Genomic DNA, 16,760 nt, shown 5'->3' with positions numbered 1-16,760 from the left:
GTGTGTGTGTGTGTGTGTGTGTGTGTGTGTGCGGGGTGTGTTATTATCGACAAAGAAACACTTACACGCAAAGATTATATCGCTAACACATGCAAAGGAGAATACAATATTAAAATATTTTCTCATATCCCATGCACAAGCTTCTGTGTCTCCGTATTTCTAGTGTTCTAATGTTTTTACAGTGTATAAAACGCACTCACACTGGAGATTTGAGACTGGGAACAGTCAGGCTCTTGGTCTGTCTAGACAATGCAACCTTGCATAATAATAAAACAATCCGTCCATGTTGTTAGCAAAAAAGTAGGTCTGTAACTTAGAATGTACATGTTTTCAATAGAAAACAGTCCCCCCCCTCCCCCCCGCAAGCGTGTAACATTCATGGTACAAGAAATCTACTTCCCAGCTGATGGTTCGTTTGTCATTAAATCCATGTCTTGACAGAGCTTAAGGTTATGAATCAGTGACCGTTCATTCTCGGCACATACTTTCTGTCTTGACATGCATTGTGTGCATACGAACCATCAGTGTGTAACCTGCACGTATCATGTGAGTGATATCCAGTATACCAGAAGTCCTGCATTTGCTTATTTTTTGCTTCTCTGTTATGGAAACAAACTTTGGTTTCATCAAACCTTAACTAAGGCCTTCAAGACATGTATTTCTTGATAGCAAATTGGCCATACACAAAATATTAAGAAAACAAATTCCTGCTCCTCCCACATCTTTCCCCTTCCTCTCTATGTCGAGGTAAGCACGATATATTAATGTATCATCAAAGTAGTTATTTGAACCCCAACCGTTTAGTCCAGATAATTTCAGAATGTTATCATCATACCTATTTCTTCTGGATGCTAGATGCATATTTAAAGGTGGTGTACATATCACTATCAGGAACAGCTGTGATGCACATTGTACTTAATTAAGATGAGATATTGCATGGAATCGATTCAAACATTCTGATATCAAAATGCAGAAACGTGTAGCGGTGTCAACGTGTGCAGGGCCGGACCAAGTTCGTTTGAGGGGGGGGGGGGGGGGGGTTCCAACTGAAGGCAGGGGTCCAAAGTCCACATTTTTTTCTCTGAGAGGTACATTGGATGGCCGGGGGGGGGGGGGGGTTCCGGAACCCCAGGAACCCCAGGAACCCCCCCCCCCCCCCAGGTCCGGCCCTGGTGTGCATTGTGATTCTCCTTGTTGAACATCTTTCTTCTGAAGGGTTTTCATAACTATCTAAAAGTCCTATCCGTCAATATAAAAAGAAAAACACAAAGCATGATTGTTCTTCGTATATAACCATTTAGAGTGAGTGACTGATTAAAATGGTACGATGGTGGTGTAAGCGCATAGTGCTTTTAGTTTTGCGCTATAGAAATCTTCTTAATAAATAAATAATGCATGCATGTGACTTGTGAGTGAATGTGCCGAATGATAAGTTTGCTTGTTGACTGGTTGTTTTAGTATCATATGTATCTGGTTGTTGTTTAAACAATGTTAACTATCAATGCTTGCATTGTGTGATGGATTTATAAAGCGCCATGAGACTGTTATCTGGCGGTGAACAGCGCTGTAGAATAATGTTTTATTATTATTATAATTGTTATTACTGACAAACAAATGTCCACTTTGATACACCGATTGAGCGCGACACAGTTTGCTTAAAACAAGCATGAGTACGTCAGCCAAACGACACCAGACAAAACAATCCTATCCAAACAGACCAAAACACTTCGTAAACGACCAAACTGTCCGAAAAAAAAGAAACGAACCAATCAGACACCAACACTTTCACCTATTTTCCCAAGCGCCTCAGTTAACCCCCCACTCGCCATCAACAATCAACATCAACATCAACTCCTGTCGCTCAGATAAATCAGTGCCATCACATTCCCAAGGCAACATTAGCACCCAGAGAAAAACACTCCACAAACTCTCCTCTCGCTGTAGATAACAAATGTCAATTTAAACATATGATCTCCAGGGTGACATTGGCGAGAGACGTTTTTATCGGGCGGAGGGAATCCTTGTAAAAGACAAAGAATCCCCCAAAGAAGCGGTACAAATGGACCCTCCGTCTGGCTGATTACTTGGCAAGCATAACAGGGGGGGGGGGGGGGGAGAGCCTGGCTGGGTAGGTACAATGGAGCAAATAGTCCCAGACAAAGACATTTAAAGGGGCAGTTTCCACGGAAAAGTTTCGGAAGACTTACGAAGTCGTCGCCAGAAACCAAGAAGTGTTAGGACCCAATTGGGCAATTTAGTCCCAGACCCAGACGGTAAAAGGGACAGGTTCCACAGCAAAGTTGGAAAGACGAATTCATTGCCAGAAACAAAAGCGTCTGAGGACCTAGTGGGACACATGAGAACCAAACTTAGACGTTAAAAATGGCAGATTTAGCATAAATGATGAGATGACTTACGAAGTCATCATCAAAAACCCGAAAGTTTTCAGGAACCTACAGTGTTCACCACAAGCAAAAACGTCGGACGACTCAAGTGATCGCAAGAAACAAATCTTACTGAAATCTCCTCCAACACTGTGAAAAATGATCACTATTGCAATTTTTTCTAAGTGGAAACAGTGGTGAAGTTCCAGGATTGAATTGGAATGTTTTGTGTCTTTAAACCAATATGTTAAAGACGAGCTAATGGGCTACTGACTAGAATGATAAGCTTGACGTCTGATGATGGTTCCTGCCCCACAGATACAATGCATGTTAGGGACTGTCATTGATTTTTCGCTAGCTAAATTATAAGCTTTGATGTCAAGAAAGTTTGAATACTTAAACATGTTCATGTTAGGAAAATCATCGAGTAATATACATGCAAGCCCCCTAAGACGCGAAAACAGTATTTGCTGGATCAAGCAGACAATCAAGTTTTAGTACAGACTTTGTTTCATGTAAGCTAACACAAAGTAGTTTCGAGAAAATCAAAAATGACCTTATGTCCGAGTGGTGGATTTAAAGATCTTAGTGTCAGTAAAAAGTGTAAGAGTTTACTCGCAGTGAGTTCATTGGATACAACTATGATTGCACCATAAACAGAGACGGCAATTTCTGACCAAAACCAATGTCTGAGAGCGTGTGTCCTGAGGGCGTATGTCCAGTCCACTGTGTACTTTGGCCGTGGTCAACTGAGTGTGCTGTTCTCCGTCTCGTCTCTTCAGTAATAAGGGCGCCACTAAGACTGTCTACCGGTTCGGCTGATATACGCGTAACCCGAGGGAATGGTTTATCGACTGAACTTGTAAATAGCTTTGTCTTGTCTTGTCTTGTCTTGTCTTGTCTCTCTCTCTCTCTCTCTCTCTCTCTCTCTCTCTCTCTCTCTCTCTCTCTCTCTCTCTCTCTCTCTCTCTTGCCGTCTGTCTGTATGTCTCAGTATGTCTGTCTATCTGGCTGTTTTTCTCTCTCTTTCTCTCTCTCTCTGTTTCTCTCTCTAACTTCTCCCCAGCTGCATCTATCCGCCTGTCTGTCTAATTGTCTCTGACAGCCTGTCTCTCCATCTGTCTGTCTCGCCTTCTCACCCATACAATCTCTTTCGATGTCATCCCGAGGAAATGTTTCTAGCCTTTGAATAATACGTGGACGTTTAAAGGCACAGTAAGCCTCCCGTTAACCATCACAGATTCTGTCAGGCTTTTACACACAGTACAAACACCCTTTCATTTAAACACTCACCGCTTGAGAACATCCTAGGTGCCCTCCGTAAAGAGCGAGCAATTTTCAAAGAATGTATTTTTGCGTGGTTTATCTTACCCCTGAGCCATCGTGAACCCGTGTGATCCAGTTTCCCTTTTTCACAATGCAGTCGTCAGTTTGTAATTTGAATGCGGCTCGCTGTGAGCTTATCTGCAATAGCACGTTATTATGTACCTCTGATTATGCACGAAACAAACGGCTGTGGTTCACAAGAACTCTCGCGATGGCTTTTGATTGTTGAGAGGAACTGGCGATAAACCGTCGTCTGCTACGAGAACCACGACCTTGCGTGACCCTGCTTCCGGGCTTTTCTTTTTTCAAACTTTCAAAACTTCAAATTGTACTGATCTTGTCTTGATGAAAAAATAATTATTTTATGATTTAAGAATGTTTGTGTAACAAGCTGTCAATTTATTATTTAGATTTTAAAAGTTAGGTCTAGCGCCAAAACGCACCACGGTCCGATTGTGTGAGGAGACAATCCGCAAAATTAATTCTTTGAAAATTGCTCGCTCTGTACGTAGGGCACCTAGGATGTTCTCGTTCGGTGAGCGTTCAAATGGAAGGGTGTTTGTACTGTGTGTAAAAAAAGCCTGACAGTATCTGTGATGGTTTACAGGAGGCTTACTGTGCCTTTAAACTATTATTCAGGAGGACTTGTGTTACTTGTTAAAAACTTACACAATCGCGAATGTGTTGTTGTTGACAAATTGAAAGTGTAATTGTCTTATCCTTGAACATACCATTATTAAATTTTCTCGTGAGCAATAATAATTTTAAAAACAAGAAGTTGGAAAGCAGACAAAACAATAGCAACGATACTGACTGCACACATGTCAAGCAATTCAAAGGTAATGTCGGAAAGGCAAAAACCAGAAACAGTTTCAAACTTTAACATTGGAAAGTGCATAACGTAGCTTTTTAATTGTCCCCCAGCATTCTCAACCGATGAAATTGTAAGTGGCAAGCGATTATCGAAAATCCTTGCTTAAGCTTCTGTTCGGTGTATTAATAGAACGCCCGCAAAGATTAAGCACACACGAAAGCAGATTCGCACCCATTGATCTCTTACACAAAGTTTCATTTTGGCCATTAAAAATCAGCATTCCCCATTTTCAGGTTTATTTTGAACGCAAGACAACGTGGGAAAAGCGGTTGAGTAAGTGAATTTCTCTTTTAAGGCGACGAAAACAAGACAAATCGATTTAACGAGGAAAGGTGCGCAACTCGTGCCGGAAACACCTGTTGCAAGCTAGCAGCTGAGGGAATTCTGGGAATGGTTTAATGGGACTCACGGGGTTTCCGGTCTACGTTCTGCGGGCACAACATACTGAGGTGGGAGGAGATTTAAGAGAGATAATAAACCAGTTGAAAAGAAGAGCTGGGTTGATTTAAAAGTAATTAGCAACATGAGGAACAGCTGACGAGGAATTGAATGTAGGTTATGAGTGTGAAATGAAAGTGAGCGCTGGTGTGACTTCAAATAATTAAGACACACTGCATAACTATCCTTGTTCAGAACGAAAAACATTTAAATAACTCTTTATTTTGTTAGTATGAACAACATAACGAACGCGATCTTAAACGCGGTTGGCTGACATGCCATCGAATAGATTCTTGAAAAACAAGTTGAAAGAAGAACAACATATGCATACAATGTGCATATAACGTCGAATTCGAGAAATACCTGCACAAGAACGGTAGTTTTACTGCTAGTAGACTGAAAATGGGCACTTGCTTTGAACGGAAATACCCCCCCCCCCCCCCATCACATTCACCATACAACACAAAACATCCCGCGCTACATCAGCACCTGTTGATCACGACGAGCATGTCAGGAGCTGAGCAAGACTGAGATAAGACGAAACCACGCGGATTACACAAGCAAACACGAACGTGACTCCACCCAATTTAAGCTCGCGCTGCAACGTTACGCCATCAAACGTGGATGCACACAGCAGACACCCCTGCTTTCAGGCAACAACTCTCGCTTTCTTGTCTTATAGCGTTTCAACACAGACCCTCCAGAGTGCAAGCCGCTTGCTGTGAGATAATTCTGCAGCCAATCACGTAATTAGACAAACGAAATTGGTTTTCTGACGACACCTCGTTACCTGAATCTCCGTTCGTTCGCCCCGCAGCTTTAACTGTACTGACGCTGCTTGGTTTGAGTTCGAGTTGTTTGCCTGCACATGCCCCGGGCCCTGAAACAAGGCGCTAGGGCGAATCGCGAAAAGCAGTAGCTTGCCTACTAATTAACCCACCCTTGTTTTTAATTTCATAGGTACGCTATCCACTTATTCTTTCACTCTAGGGACCTTAGGCGCACCAACCAGTGAGGGTAATTGCCCTGTATTGGGATTCCCTCAATACGACGACGACGACGAAGAAGAAGAAGAAGAAGAAGAAGAAGAAGAAGAAGAAGAAGAAGACTAATTCCATCCGTCAGACGGACGACCCCTTAATGGGTGGACCCGTAATCTTGCCTTGTTGATTTTAACTTCACTGGGTACTTGTTTTTTGTGTGTGGTCAAAATATTGCATTTGTAAAGAGTGCATGCGTGTACGAATGATTACGGCCCACACCAGGTACAGTAATACTGGCTTTTACGATATATTGCAAATTAAATAATTGTTCTTCCTGTTTTAAGAGACGCTAATAATTTCGCCGAACACTTTATTGCCGACTTTACCGTTTAAAACGTTGAATGAAAGAAAGGTATGGGGAAGAAGTGTATAATGAAAATCAGAACAAATCTGAACCAGCTGTTGTTTGAAAGAAAGCTGTGCCGAACTTGTCACCGTTAAAACAATGGAATGATTATTTGCCACGAGTCGCCCATAACGAGGCCACCTCCTGCTGGGTCAACCTTTACGGATCAAACTGGAATCAAAAAACAACAAAAATGTGTTGTTGGGACGTTTAATCATTGACCAAAAAACCCGTTAAGTTCACAGATACATCGACCCAGCGCTTAAGTGCACAGACAAATACAAATTAACCCACACTTATCTTGATAAAATGTTCAGCGGCTTGCAGTGGTCACAATCAGACCCCTCAGCTGTACTTGACTGATTTGCATGTACGCTAACATATCCCACGCTAGATTTGCACTCACTCGACGATACCGAGACCTGTGGGTAAGGATGGGCAGCGAGAGTATTGGCCAGGGGTTGCCTGGACATGTACAGGTAGATTAGGTTGCAGCAGTTGTTGCGTTGGTTATTAGCCCTTTGGCTGAGGATATAGTGGTCATAGACTGGGGAAAGATAAGAACCTGCCTTCATCTGGGAATTCTGTAGGTCGCGTTTGTAGTCGATGGTAATAGTCTGTAATATCTTAGCAGCTGCGTTAAAGCAAGCAGGTGGTCTTTCCTCGAATATCTTTTCTTCGGGTTACTCGCGTACGTGATCTTTTGAACATCTTATGAGCTCTCTCTCTCTCTCTCTCTCTCTCTCTCTCTCTCTCTCTCTCTCTCTCTCTCTCTCTCTCTCTCTCTCTCTCTCTCTCTCTCTCTCTCTCTCTCTCTCTCTCTCTCCCCCTCTCTCTCAGTCTCTGTGTTTTGCGCTCGCGCGCTTGACATTTGCATTTCATTTGTTCTGACGTTATTGAATACGCCTACCGCTGATGTTCTTGTGCTATAGCTGAACACATCGAAATGAAGGAGGGTATCTTGACACCTGCTGTTTTGAAACATGTTGCCTCTGTCCTTGTGACGGCCAACATTGAAACAATACTACTTCTTCGAGCAATGAAAGAACAAAGTTCGATACCTTCAAAATAAAAAACCAAAAAAACTGTTGGCCCGGTGGATGTACAAAGTGTCAACCAGTTTCTCTTTTAATTCCTTTCTTTTTCCGTTGATATGATTGGCATACACAGACCTGGGTACCCCTATTTTGCACTAGGAGTATTCTCAAGCACACCTGGTGTATTTTCAGAAAAATGAGCGTACTCCACACAGCATTTGAACATCCATGATTCAAACATGTTTTACACGCGTCTGTGCGTGCATGCGTGCGTGCGTGCGTGCGTGCGTGCGTGTGTGTGTGTGTGTGTGTGTGTGTGTGTGTGTGTGTGTGTGTGTGTGCGACACTGGATATAGTGCAAACACGACAAACCATCAACACTTCTCTCGAGCCTGCTTACCCTCGGAGGTTGGCCTTTAAGAATAAGATGTTAATGGCTTTTGCCAACAATCAGTATCCGGACAGAAACGGGGAAACCACCTTCACATCACAGGAAATCAACAGACGTTTTCTTTATCTTTTGTGGCCGCACTATTTCTGGACCAAATTCTTCTATCTCTACCTAAGCAAGAACAAGTTCCCCAGGTAACAGATAACTCTTCTCCGGTCAGTTTGAAGGCACACTCATGCCCGTTTGAACGATTGGGATCACAATCTCAGATCTGACTAGGCCTTTAGATAGGTAAAGCATCTCTCCACTTTGACACATAAAAAACCAATAACACACACACACACACACACACGCACTCACACACACACACACACACACACTCTCACACACGCACATACACACACACATACACACACACACACACACACACACACACACAAACATATATTTCTAAAAAAAAAACTTAACCTCCTTTAAAGTCGACTAAATTAAAAAAACTATTTTTTTTTAAAAAGCCGACCTACCGACCCTATCTTTTTTGGTCACGTTACCCTAAACCAACATATATTTTTGTTTGGCCTAATGTCTGGAACTGAAAGAAGATTCCGCTGTGGGAAGATGAATGGAAATCCGCGAGGCATTTAATCAATGCTTTAGCCACTCAAGAACAAAAAATTAATGATTTAAAGGTGCATGAAGTTGGTTGACAGCATTTCTGTTTTGACCCAAAGGTCTACCGTAGACAAGGCTAATTTGTAACTTTTAATGAAATGTAACATGAAACCTAAGAACGTGAGATGTTTGCTATCAGAAGGCAGCTAAAGTCTTCATGCCATGTCAGATTTACAGGTGCGTTCACCTCTCTTAGCTAGCTTATGCGCCTGGTTAGAGAAGAGTTTGAATATCGATATACATGTCATTGTGGTTTTGTTCTTCTGGTTCCTCTACTGATTCTGTTTCTTGTCAAGAAGCAAAAGGAGCAAGACCTGTGACTTACTTACTTACTTACTGCCTTTCACGCCTGGTGGCGTGTAGGGCAGCGACCTGCGACTGAGCGTTAAAGGATTTTTTAATGCGCTGCAAGGTTAAACAAGGTTCTACTAAAGATGCTGTTTTAATTATTTTAAGTCATATCAGCCATGTCAATATTGATTCTCCTTCGTTTTAACCGCGCTAACCTACTTATTCTAACGATGTCGAACCCTAAAACAGCCCTAGGTGACCTTGACAACAGGGCGACCTTGACCTTGACCTACCGTTAAGGACGTTGACCCTGAAGCTGGTGACGTCAAGACTAGAGGTTCTGCAGACGTAAACACCTCCGTCAGACAGACTGGCGTGCTTGATCTCCAGAATGCTGACGATGGTTCCGGTTGCCAGGGTGACGAATTTTCGGATGGAGATTCCCGTGATGTCGTTTGTCTGCAGCGTTTGAAACAATGTTGGGTAAATAAAGAGAGCAAGTGTAACTATGGGGGTCATAGAGCCAGTGTAACTATGGGGGTCATAGAGCCAGCTCCATGAAACAGTCACTGGCTAGGTTGTTTTAAAGAGTTATTTTGACGCCAGTAATTGGTAGGTTCTAAGGCCTGATTAAATAACACCTTTATAGTACAGAATTGGGTTAGACTGAGCAAAACAGGAAAGCTAAATTAGTGTGATCATTTTGTTGCACTCTTATTTTTCGTAAACGACGTTAGCTACCGATTTAGTACGATGGATTATTCCAAGTTATTTTTTCTTATCTCCATCTCAGTCTTTGTTTTGTCTTCTTTTGTTGTTGTTGGCGGGATGCAGACCGTAGTTTCATGCCCTACTTTTAATAGGTCATAGTTGTCAGGATAAGCTAATACATATCGTTAAATTGCGCTCACATTTCTTGAAGAATGACGCATTGATCTATATATCTACTTGTGGAGTAGCTTAGAAACATATTCCGCATTCACCTCAAATGTAATATTCGTCAATATTAAAGACGGCTGGGTGAAACTATCTCTCTGCCTCTGTCTACTCCCTCCCCACCCCACCCACTTTTCTCCTCAACACCCTCACATAGCTCGCTTCTCAATCAACCAAACATAAACTCTATTCACCACACCCTTCTACGTAGCACAAACTATCCCTCGCCGGATTCACTTCCACCCCTATCACCGCCTGACATGTACAGCATTACCCTTTCTACATCATTACCATTCAAAGCCGGTGCGTACCTGTAACCTGTTCCCCTCCCGAAACCAGTCCAGGTCCTCAGGCGGTTGATCTTTGGCTGTGGCGTTGCACACCAAGTTAATCTTTTCCCCTTCGTCGACAAAGTCAGCCCCTGTAATCTGTATGTCTGATGAACGAGATAGGTAATTTCAGTAAAAGAGGCATGTATACATACATACATACGACATGGTAACAAATTATGATTCTGTACTAGCTGTGAGGTGAAACGTGACTCCACCGGAAGACCTTGGTTTTATATGGGAGAGTTGTCGTACTTTGCTGTTCATGTGTTTGATGTATTAAAGGGTGTGTGTGTGTGTTTATTTTGTATATATGGACTGCGTGAGCTTGCTTGGCTTTATTCTATTGCATGGGCTGGTTTGTTCGCTTTTGAAATATCTTGTTCATTCGTTGATTTGCTTGTTTACGAAAGTGTAAGATCATTCGTTTAGCTTGCCTATATTTCTGTTTACATTTAGTCAAGTTTTGACTAAATGTTTTAACATAGAGGGGGAATCGAGACGAGGGTCGTGGTGTATGTGTGTCTGTGTGTGTGTGTGTGTCTGTGTGTGTGTGTGTGTGTGTGTGTGTGTGTGTGGAGCGATTCAGAGTAAACTACTGGACCGATCTTTATGATATCCCCTGACATTTTTTTTCATTTTTTCGATAAATGTATTTTATGACGTCATATCCGGCTTTTTGTAAAAGTTGAGGCGGCACTGTCACACCCTCATTTTAAAATAAAATTAATTGAAATTTTGGGCAAGCAATCTTCGACAAAGGCTGGACTTCGGTATTGCATTTCAGTTTGGTGGCTTAAAAATTAATTAATGACTTTGGTCATTAAATATCTGAACATTGAAATAAAAATGTGTTTTAAATACAACGATCCAAATTTACATTCATCTTATTTTTCATCATTTCCTGATTTCAAAAACATATAAATATGTTATATTCGGATTAAAAACAAGCTCTGAAAATTAAAAATATAAAAATTATGATCAAAATTAAATTTCCGAAATCGATTTAAAAACAATTCTAACTTATTCCTTGTCGGTTCCTGATTCCAAAAACATATAGATATGATATGTTTGGATTAAAAACACGCTCAGAAAGTTAAAACGAAGAGAGGTACAGAAAAGCGTACTATGCAGCACAGCGAAACCACAACCGCGCTAAACAGGCTCGTCACTTTCACTGCGTTTTGCACGAGCGGCGGACTACGGTCATTGTGAAAAAATGCAGTGCGTTCAGTTTCATTCTGTGAGTTCCACAGCTTGACTAAATGTAGTAATTTCGCCTTACGCGACTTGTTACATTTGCTTGTTTGGCTGCTGGTGTCAATTCTGCTGACTCTTCCTTTTGCAATGACGATTTACATGCGTGTGGCACGAAGTGTGTTTGGTTTTCTTTATTATTTTGTTAATTATCTGCAGCTATTTCAGGGGTAAGCTGATGGTAAAGTGCTTGATTTATGTGTTTGTTCTGCATTTGGAATACAAGAACGCAGCAGTCCGTGTACGCACTGCGTGGAAATGATGAGAATGATACTTTAGGTATTAAGCATCACCACATGTCGTCATTCTTGTTTGCGATTAATACATCGATGACGACTGTGCAATTAACTTACTTGGCTTTTTCTGGTCTTCGAGCTTCGGCTCTTCTGAAACATAAACGAAAAAGCAAAAGTCAGAACATAGGTTTTAACAAGAATTGTATACGAAAACAAGAATATGCATATAATGTCACAATGATTTGCACTTCGCTATATCGAGCGTGTTTGATTTACCGGCAACTACTATTAAGACTACTGCTGCTTCGACGAGGACTACTGCTGCAACAACTACTGCTGCCGCAACTATGACTTCTTCGCCTACTACTACCCTTACCACTCTATTACCCTAACAGCAGCAACACCATCATTACACAACGACTGGTACTACCACTACATTATACTGCTTCTATGACTACTAATACTGTCACTTTCCTGAAGTTCAAGCTCTTTTAGAAGACAAAACACTTCCATTAACACACACACAAACAAACAAGCAAACAAAATATATTTTAAAAAAATAAGCCAGTAAACAGGCAAACACACACGAATGAGTCAACAAATGAACAAATAGACAAGCAATCGAACCAACAAGCATATGAGCAAACAAGCACAACAGTGTATGAAACACAAAGGCAAACATAGGCAAACAAACACACACAACATTCAGTAAGGTACAATCACATAATTGGTACGCAAAGCGTAACTTCGAAGCATGAATCTGGTTTTGTCAGTTTCGACTTGTATTCTTGTCGTTGCGATGAATAATGAAACACAGCACTGCTTTTGCATGCCGAACCCCAGAGTCACCGTACGCTGGGGAGCGTAGGGTGTGACTAATTAAATTTTCTGCAGAGAAAAAAGAGGAAAACACCCAAGGAAAAAAATAAAAAAGAAGAAGAAATGAGCAGCCATGTGTGCAGCGTTCTGGGACCTCTGCGAGTATCAGTGTAGAGCGGGAGATACGGCGGATTCTCTCGAGACAGCAAAGCTCCTCTCTGTCACAATGCGCTCACCAGACCGTCAGCCATACATTTTTGCTAATGATGTATGGCATCCCGAAGTGCCCATAATCCATGATTTTGCTAGCACTCTCCTTGTGCTTGTCCCTGTCTTTGTCTCTATTTGAATCAAGTTATGTGTATGTCTGTCTATCTATCTGTCTGTCTGTCTGTCTGTCTGTCTGTCTGTCTGTCTGTCTGTCTGTCTGTCTGTCTGTCTGTCTGTCTGTCTGTCTGTCTGTATGTCTGTCTGTCTGTCTGACTGATTGACTGTCTCTCTGTCTCTCTCTCTCTGATACCTTTTCTCTCGTCTCTGAATGTCTGTCTGTCTGTCTGTCAATCTGTCTGTCTATCTGTCTGTCTGTCTGTCTGTCTATCTGCTTGTCTGACTGCCTGTCTCTCTATCTATCTGGTATCGTCTCTCTTACCGTCTCTCTCATCTCTGCCACTGTCTCTAGTTCTGTCTCTGATCCTGTCATTCTGTCTGCTGGTCTGCCCCCTTCTCTCTGTCTTGGCCTCTCTGTCTTGGCCTCTCTGTCTTGGCCTCTCTGTCTTGGCCTCTCTGTCTCCATATCTATGTATGTCTCTCCTTTCCCCCCTCCCCCCTCCTCTCTAAACTCCTTTTCTTTTCTTCTCCCCCCCCCCTCCCTCCGTATTAGTGTCGGCTGAGTTGCTATAAGTACGTCAAAAAGCGAGTTTACTGCACTTAGGAGCGAAATTGACCGATAGGCTGCAGCCACGGTGGACTAACTGTGCGATAGTGTTAAATGGGGTGTTTCGGATAAGCTGCTCCGTTGCAGGAACATTATTTTGCTCTAACAGCGATTTGGGCAACAGAAGCAAAAAAAGATAGAAGGGAAAAAAATAACGAAACAAAAGGAAAAACGAGGAAGAGACGATTGGTAAAATGGTAAGTAATCACCGTTTTATTCTATTTTGTTCTTAGAAGCAAGGAACATTAGGCACACGTGAAATTTAACTTTAAAAGAACACCCCTCCCACCCCCTCCATCCCACTTTCAACCCCTCCCACCCCTTCCCTCCCACCTTCAACCCCTCCCACCTCCTCCCTCCCACCTTCAACCCCTCCCACCCCCTCCCTCCCACCTTCAACCCCCCCACCCCCTCCCTCCCACCTTCAACCCCTCCCACCCCCTCCCTCCCACATTTGACCCCTCCCACCCCTTCCCTCCCACCTTGGACCCCTCCCACCCCCTCCCTCCCACCTTCAACCCCTCCCACCCCCTCCCTCCCACCTTCAACCCCTCCCACCCCCTCCCTCCCACCTTCAACCCCTCCCCTCTCCCCCACCCTAGCCTCCAGCTGTCGGTCTTTCAAGCCTGTACCCCAGAAGTTGCTGACAGAGGCAAAAACGAAGTTCAAAGACATCCATTCTACAGTCCAAGGACAACCACGCGCCACAGAATTACCATACAGCAGAGTTATCCACAAACAACATCAGACGGAGCTTTTATCCCAGACACAAAATGGCGTATAAGTCAGAGTAACTGACAAAACGGCGCTGGTTTTCCATTATTCACGACTTATACGGACAGACATGTGTGATCAAGCTACCACTTTTTATCGAAGCTGTATCAGTTAAGTCAGTCGACTTCCGAAAGAACGGAAACCAGCGAGGTACGCTACCACTACCAGAATGGCGCGGCGGGACTCAGATACAATTCAAACCAGCCAGATATGCTACCAGTATGTCGCGGAGCAAGTCTGATATAGTTTAAACTAGCGCTGTATGCTGGTTACCACTACCAGTATGTCGCGGAGCAAGTCTGATACTTTTCTAAAGACAATGACACTGTCTGCGGGAATGTGGAATGGATCGAGAAAAGTCATGCATGCATGATGAATGGGACTGTAGAATCTGTGATTTATGGGGTGGATCAATTCTGAATGCATAATGCCGATATTTGTTACTGTTGTGCTTCATAAAAAAAGAGCTGTTGCTGCCGTCGACAGTTATAGATGATAACTATTCCGTTATGTATGCAAAGACTCGGTGCGTCCGCTGAAAACGTATTGTTTTCCGTTAGTAACTACCCTGTTAGACTTGTAGATGTCGTCCGTTTCGTTACTGTATGCATAATTGTGATACCTACACATTTTAGATGGAAACCTATAAGGAGTCTTCGATGTATTGTTTGAAGAATTCATATTCAGTCAATCTTTCCGCTTTGTCTGTCTATCTGACCGTCCGTCTTATTGTCTGTCTATCTGTCTCTTGTTGCAGGTTTGTCCGTCTTGTCTGTCTGAATGTCCCTCTTTCTTTATTATATATAAACACACACTCCTCTCCCTCCCCTCCCTCCCTACTCCTTTCATGAAGCCCGTGTCCCTTTGCTCCTTTGCATCACCTTTAACAAGAAGCACACCGTGGTTTGGCGCTTTTGGTGCCTGAGGTGCCTGATTGGGGAGCTTACCTAGATCTCGAACACAACACAATCATCAAACTTAAAACCGTTTAGGAACCCCCCCCCCCCCACACACACACACACACAAATGCTTTACCTACCCCCCCCCCCCCTATACGACCCAACGCACACACCCCTTCCCTTGCACGCTCATACACATAGCCTCATCCGTACCTTTCACCAGCAGCGTGACATGATGCCTGAAGTGCCTGATCTTTGAACTGACCTGACACTCGTAGATGTCTGCATCATCGAGCTGGAGGTCCCTGATGAACCTCTTCAAACCATCTTCAGGAGCGAACGAGAAGAAGAAGAAGAAGGACCTCCTTCCACCCCACCCAACCCCATACAACCACACCCCACTTTCCTAAATACACGGGATCAGACGTACCCTTTATCAGCGGCGTGACATGATGAACCTTTTCAAACGTCCTTCCACCCCCCCAACACACGCTAACACAGGCTCAGACCTAACTTTCACCAGCGGCGTGACATGATGAACCTCTTTAAACCTCCTTCCACCCCCCCCCCCCCCAACACACGCTTACACAGGCTCAGACCTAACTTTCACCAGCGGCGTGCCTCCTTCCACCCCCCCCCCCACCCCCCTCCACCCCCCCTAAACCCAGGCTTGCACTGGGTAAGACGTACCTTTGACCAGCAGCGTGACATGATGCCTGAGGTGCCTGCTCTTGGAGCTGACCTGACACTCGTACACGCCGGCGTCCCCGGGCTGGAGGTCCCTGATGACCAGGTTCCACTGAATGGAGCCAGGGGGGTGCTCCACTTCTAGCCGGGGGTCGTCCACGAAGGACACCAGACCCACGGTCAGCACTTGCTCGTTGGACACTTTTCTCCATGATACCTGTTGGCGAGAAAGATTGTACCGTCAAAGGTGTGTAAAGATACAGTACTCAAACCTACAATGGTATACGTTGGGCGAGAAAGATTGTACCGTCAAAGGTGTGTAAAGATACAGTACTCAAACCTACAATAATACCTCCATGATACCTGTTGGCGAGAAAGATTGTACCGTCAAAGGTGTGTAAAGATACAGTACTCAAACCTACAATAATACCTCCATGATACCTGTTGGCGAGAAAGATTGTACCGTCAAAGGTGTGTAAAGATACAGTACTCAAACCTACAATAATACCTCCATGATACCTGTTGGCGAGAAAGATTGTACCGTCAAAGGTGTGTAAAGATACAGTACTCGAACCTACAATCAGCAGTCTTTCTCCTTTTAGACGTCCCTCCATGATACGTGCATGTTGGGGAGAAATATTGTCCAATCAAAGGTGTGTATAGACTCAGTGCTCAGTCCTACAATCCTACAACCAGCACTTGATCCTTTCAGACTTTCCCCCATTATACCTGTTGGGCCGGGAGAAAGATTGAACCGTCAAAGGAATGTAAAGATACAGTACTCGAACCTACCATGGTACCTCCATGATACCTATTGGGGAGAAATATTGTACCGTCAAATGTGTGTGCAGATAAAGTACTCAAACATACAATGATACCTCCATGATACCTGTTGGGCCGGGAGAAAGATTGTACCGTCAAAGGTGTGTAAAGATACAGTACTCGAACCTACAATGGTACCCCCATGATACCTCCATGATACCTGTTGGCGAGAAAGATTGAACCGTCAAAGGAGTGTACAGATACAGTACTCGAACCTACAATGGTACCTCCATGATACCTCCATGATACCTGTTGGCGAGAAAGA

General features: G+C 43.5%; 1 protein-coding gene across 1 annotated transcript in view; it reads right to left on the bottom strand.

Moving 5' to 3' along the window:
- Positions 1–16,187, bottom strand: part of LOC138958015 (zwei Ig domain protein zig-8-like) — a 41,396-nt gene extending 25,209 nt beyond the window's left edge. Inside the window, exons 1-5 of the mRNA XM_070329043.1 lie at positions 16,182–16,187; positions 15,677–15,890; positions 11,678–11,710; positions 10,050–10,174; positions 9,096–9,261 (exon numbers count right to left, since the gene is read on the bottom strand). Of these exons, the coding sequence (XP_070185144.1) occupies positions 9,096–9,261; positions 10,050–10,174; positions 11,678–11,710; positions 15,677–15,890; positions 16,182–16,187 (544 nt within the window). The remainder of the gene's footprint in view (positions 1–9,095; positions 9,262–10,049; positions 10,175–11,677; positions 11,711–15,676; positions 15,891–16,181) is intronic.
- Between the last annotated feature and the right edge of the window lie 573 nt (positions 16,188–16,760).

The sequence above is a fragment of the Littorina saxatilis genome, linkage group LG1, assembly GCF_037325665.1.
Source record: "Littorina saxatilis isolate snail1 linkage group LG1, US_GU_Lsax_2.0, whole genome shotgun sequence".
Classification (NCBI taxonomy): Eukaryota; Metazoa; Mollusca; class Gastropoda; order Littorinimorpha; family Littorinidae; genus Littorina; species Littorina saxatilis.
Note: the sequence above shows the minus strand (reverse complement) of the source record. Positions and strands in the feature narration are given on the sequence as shown.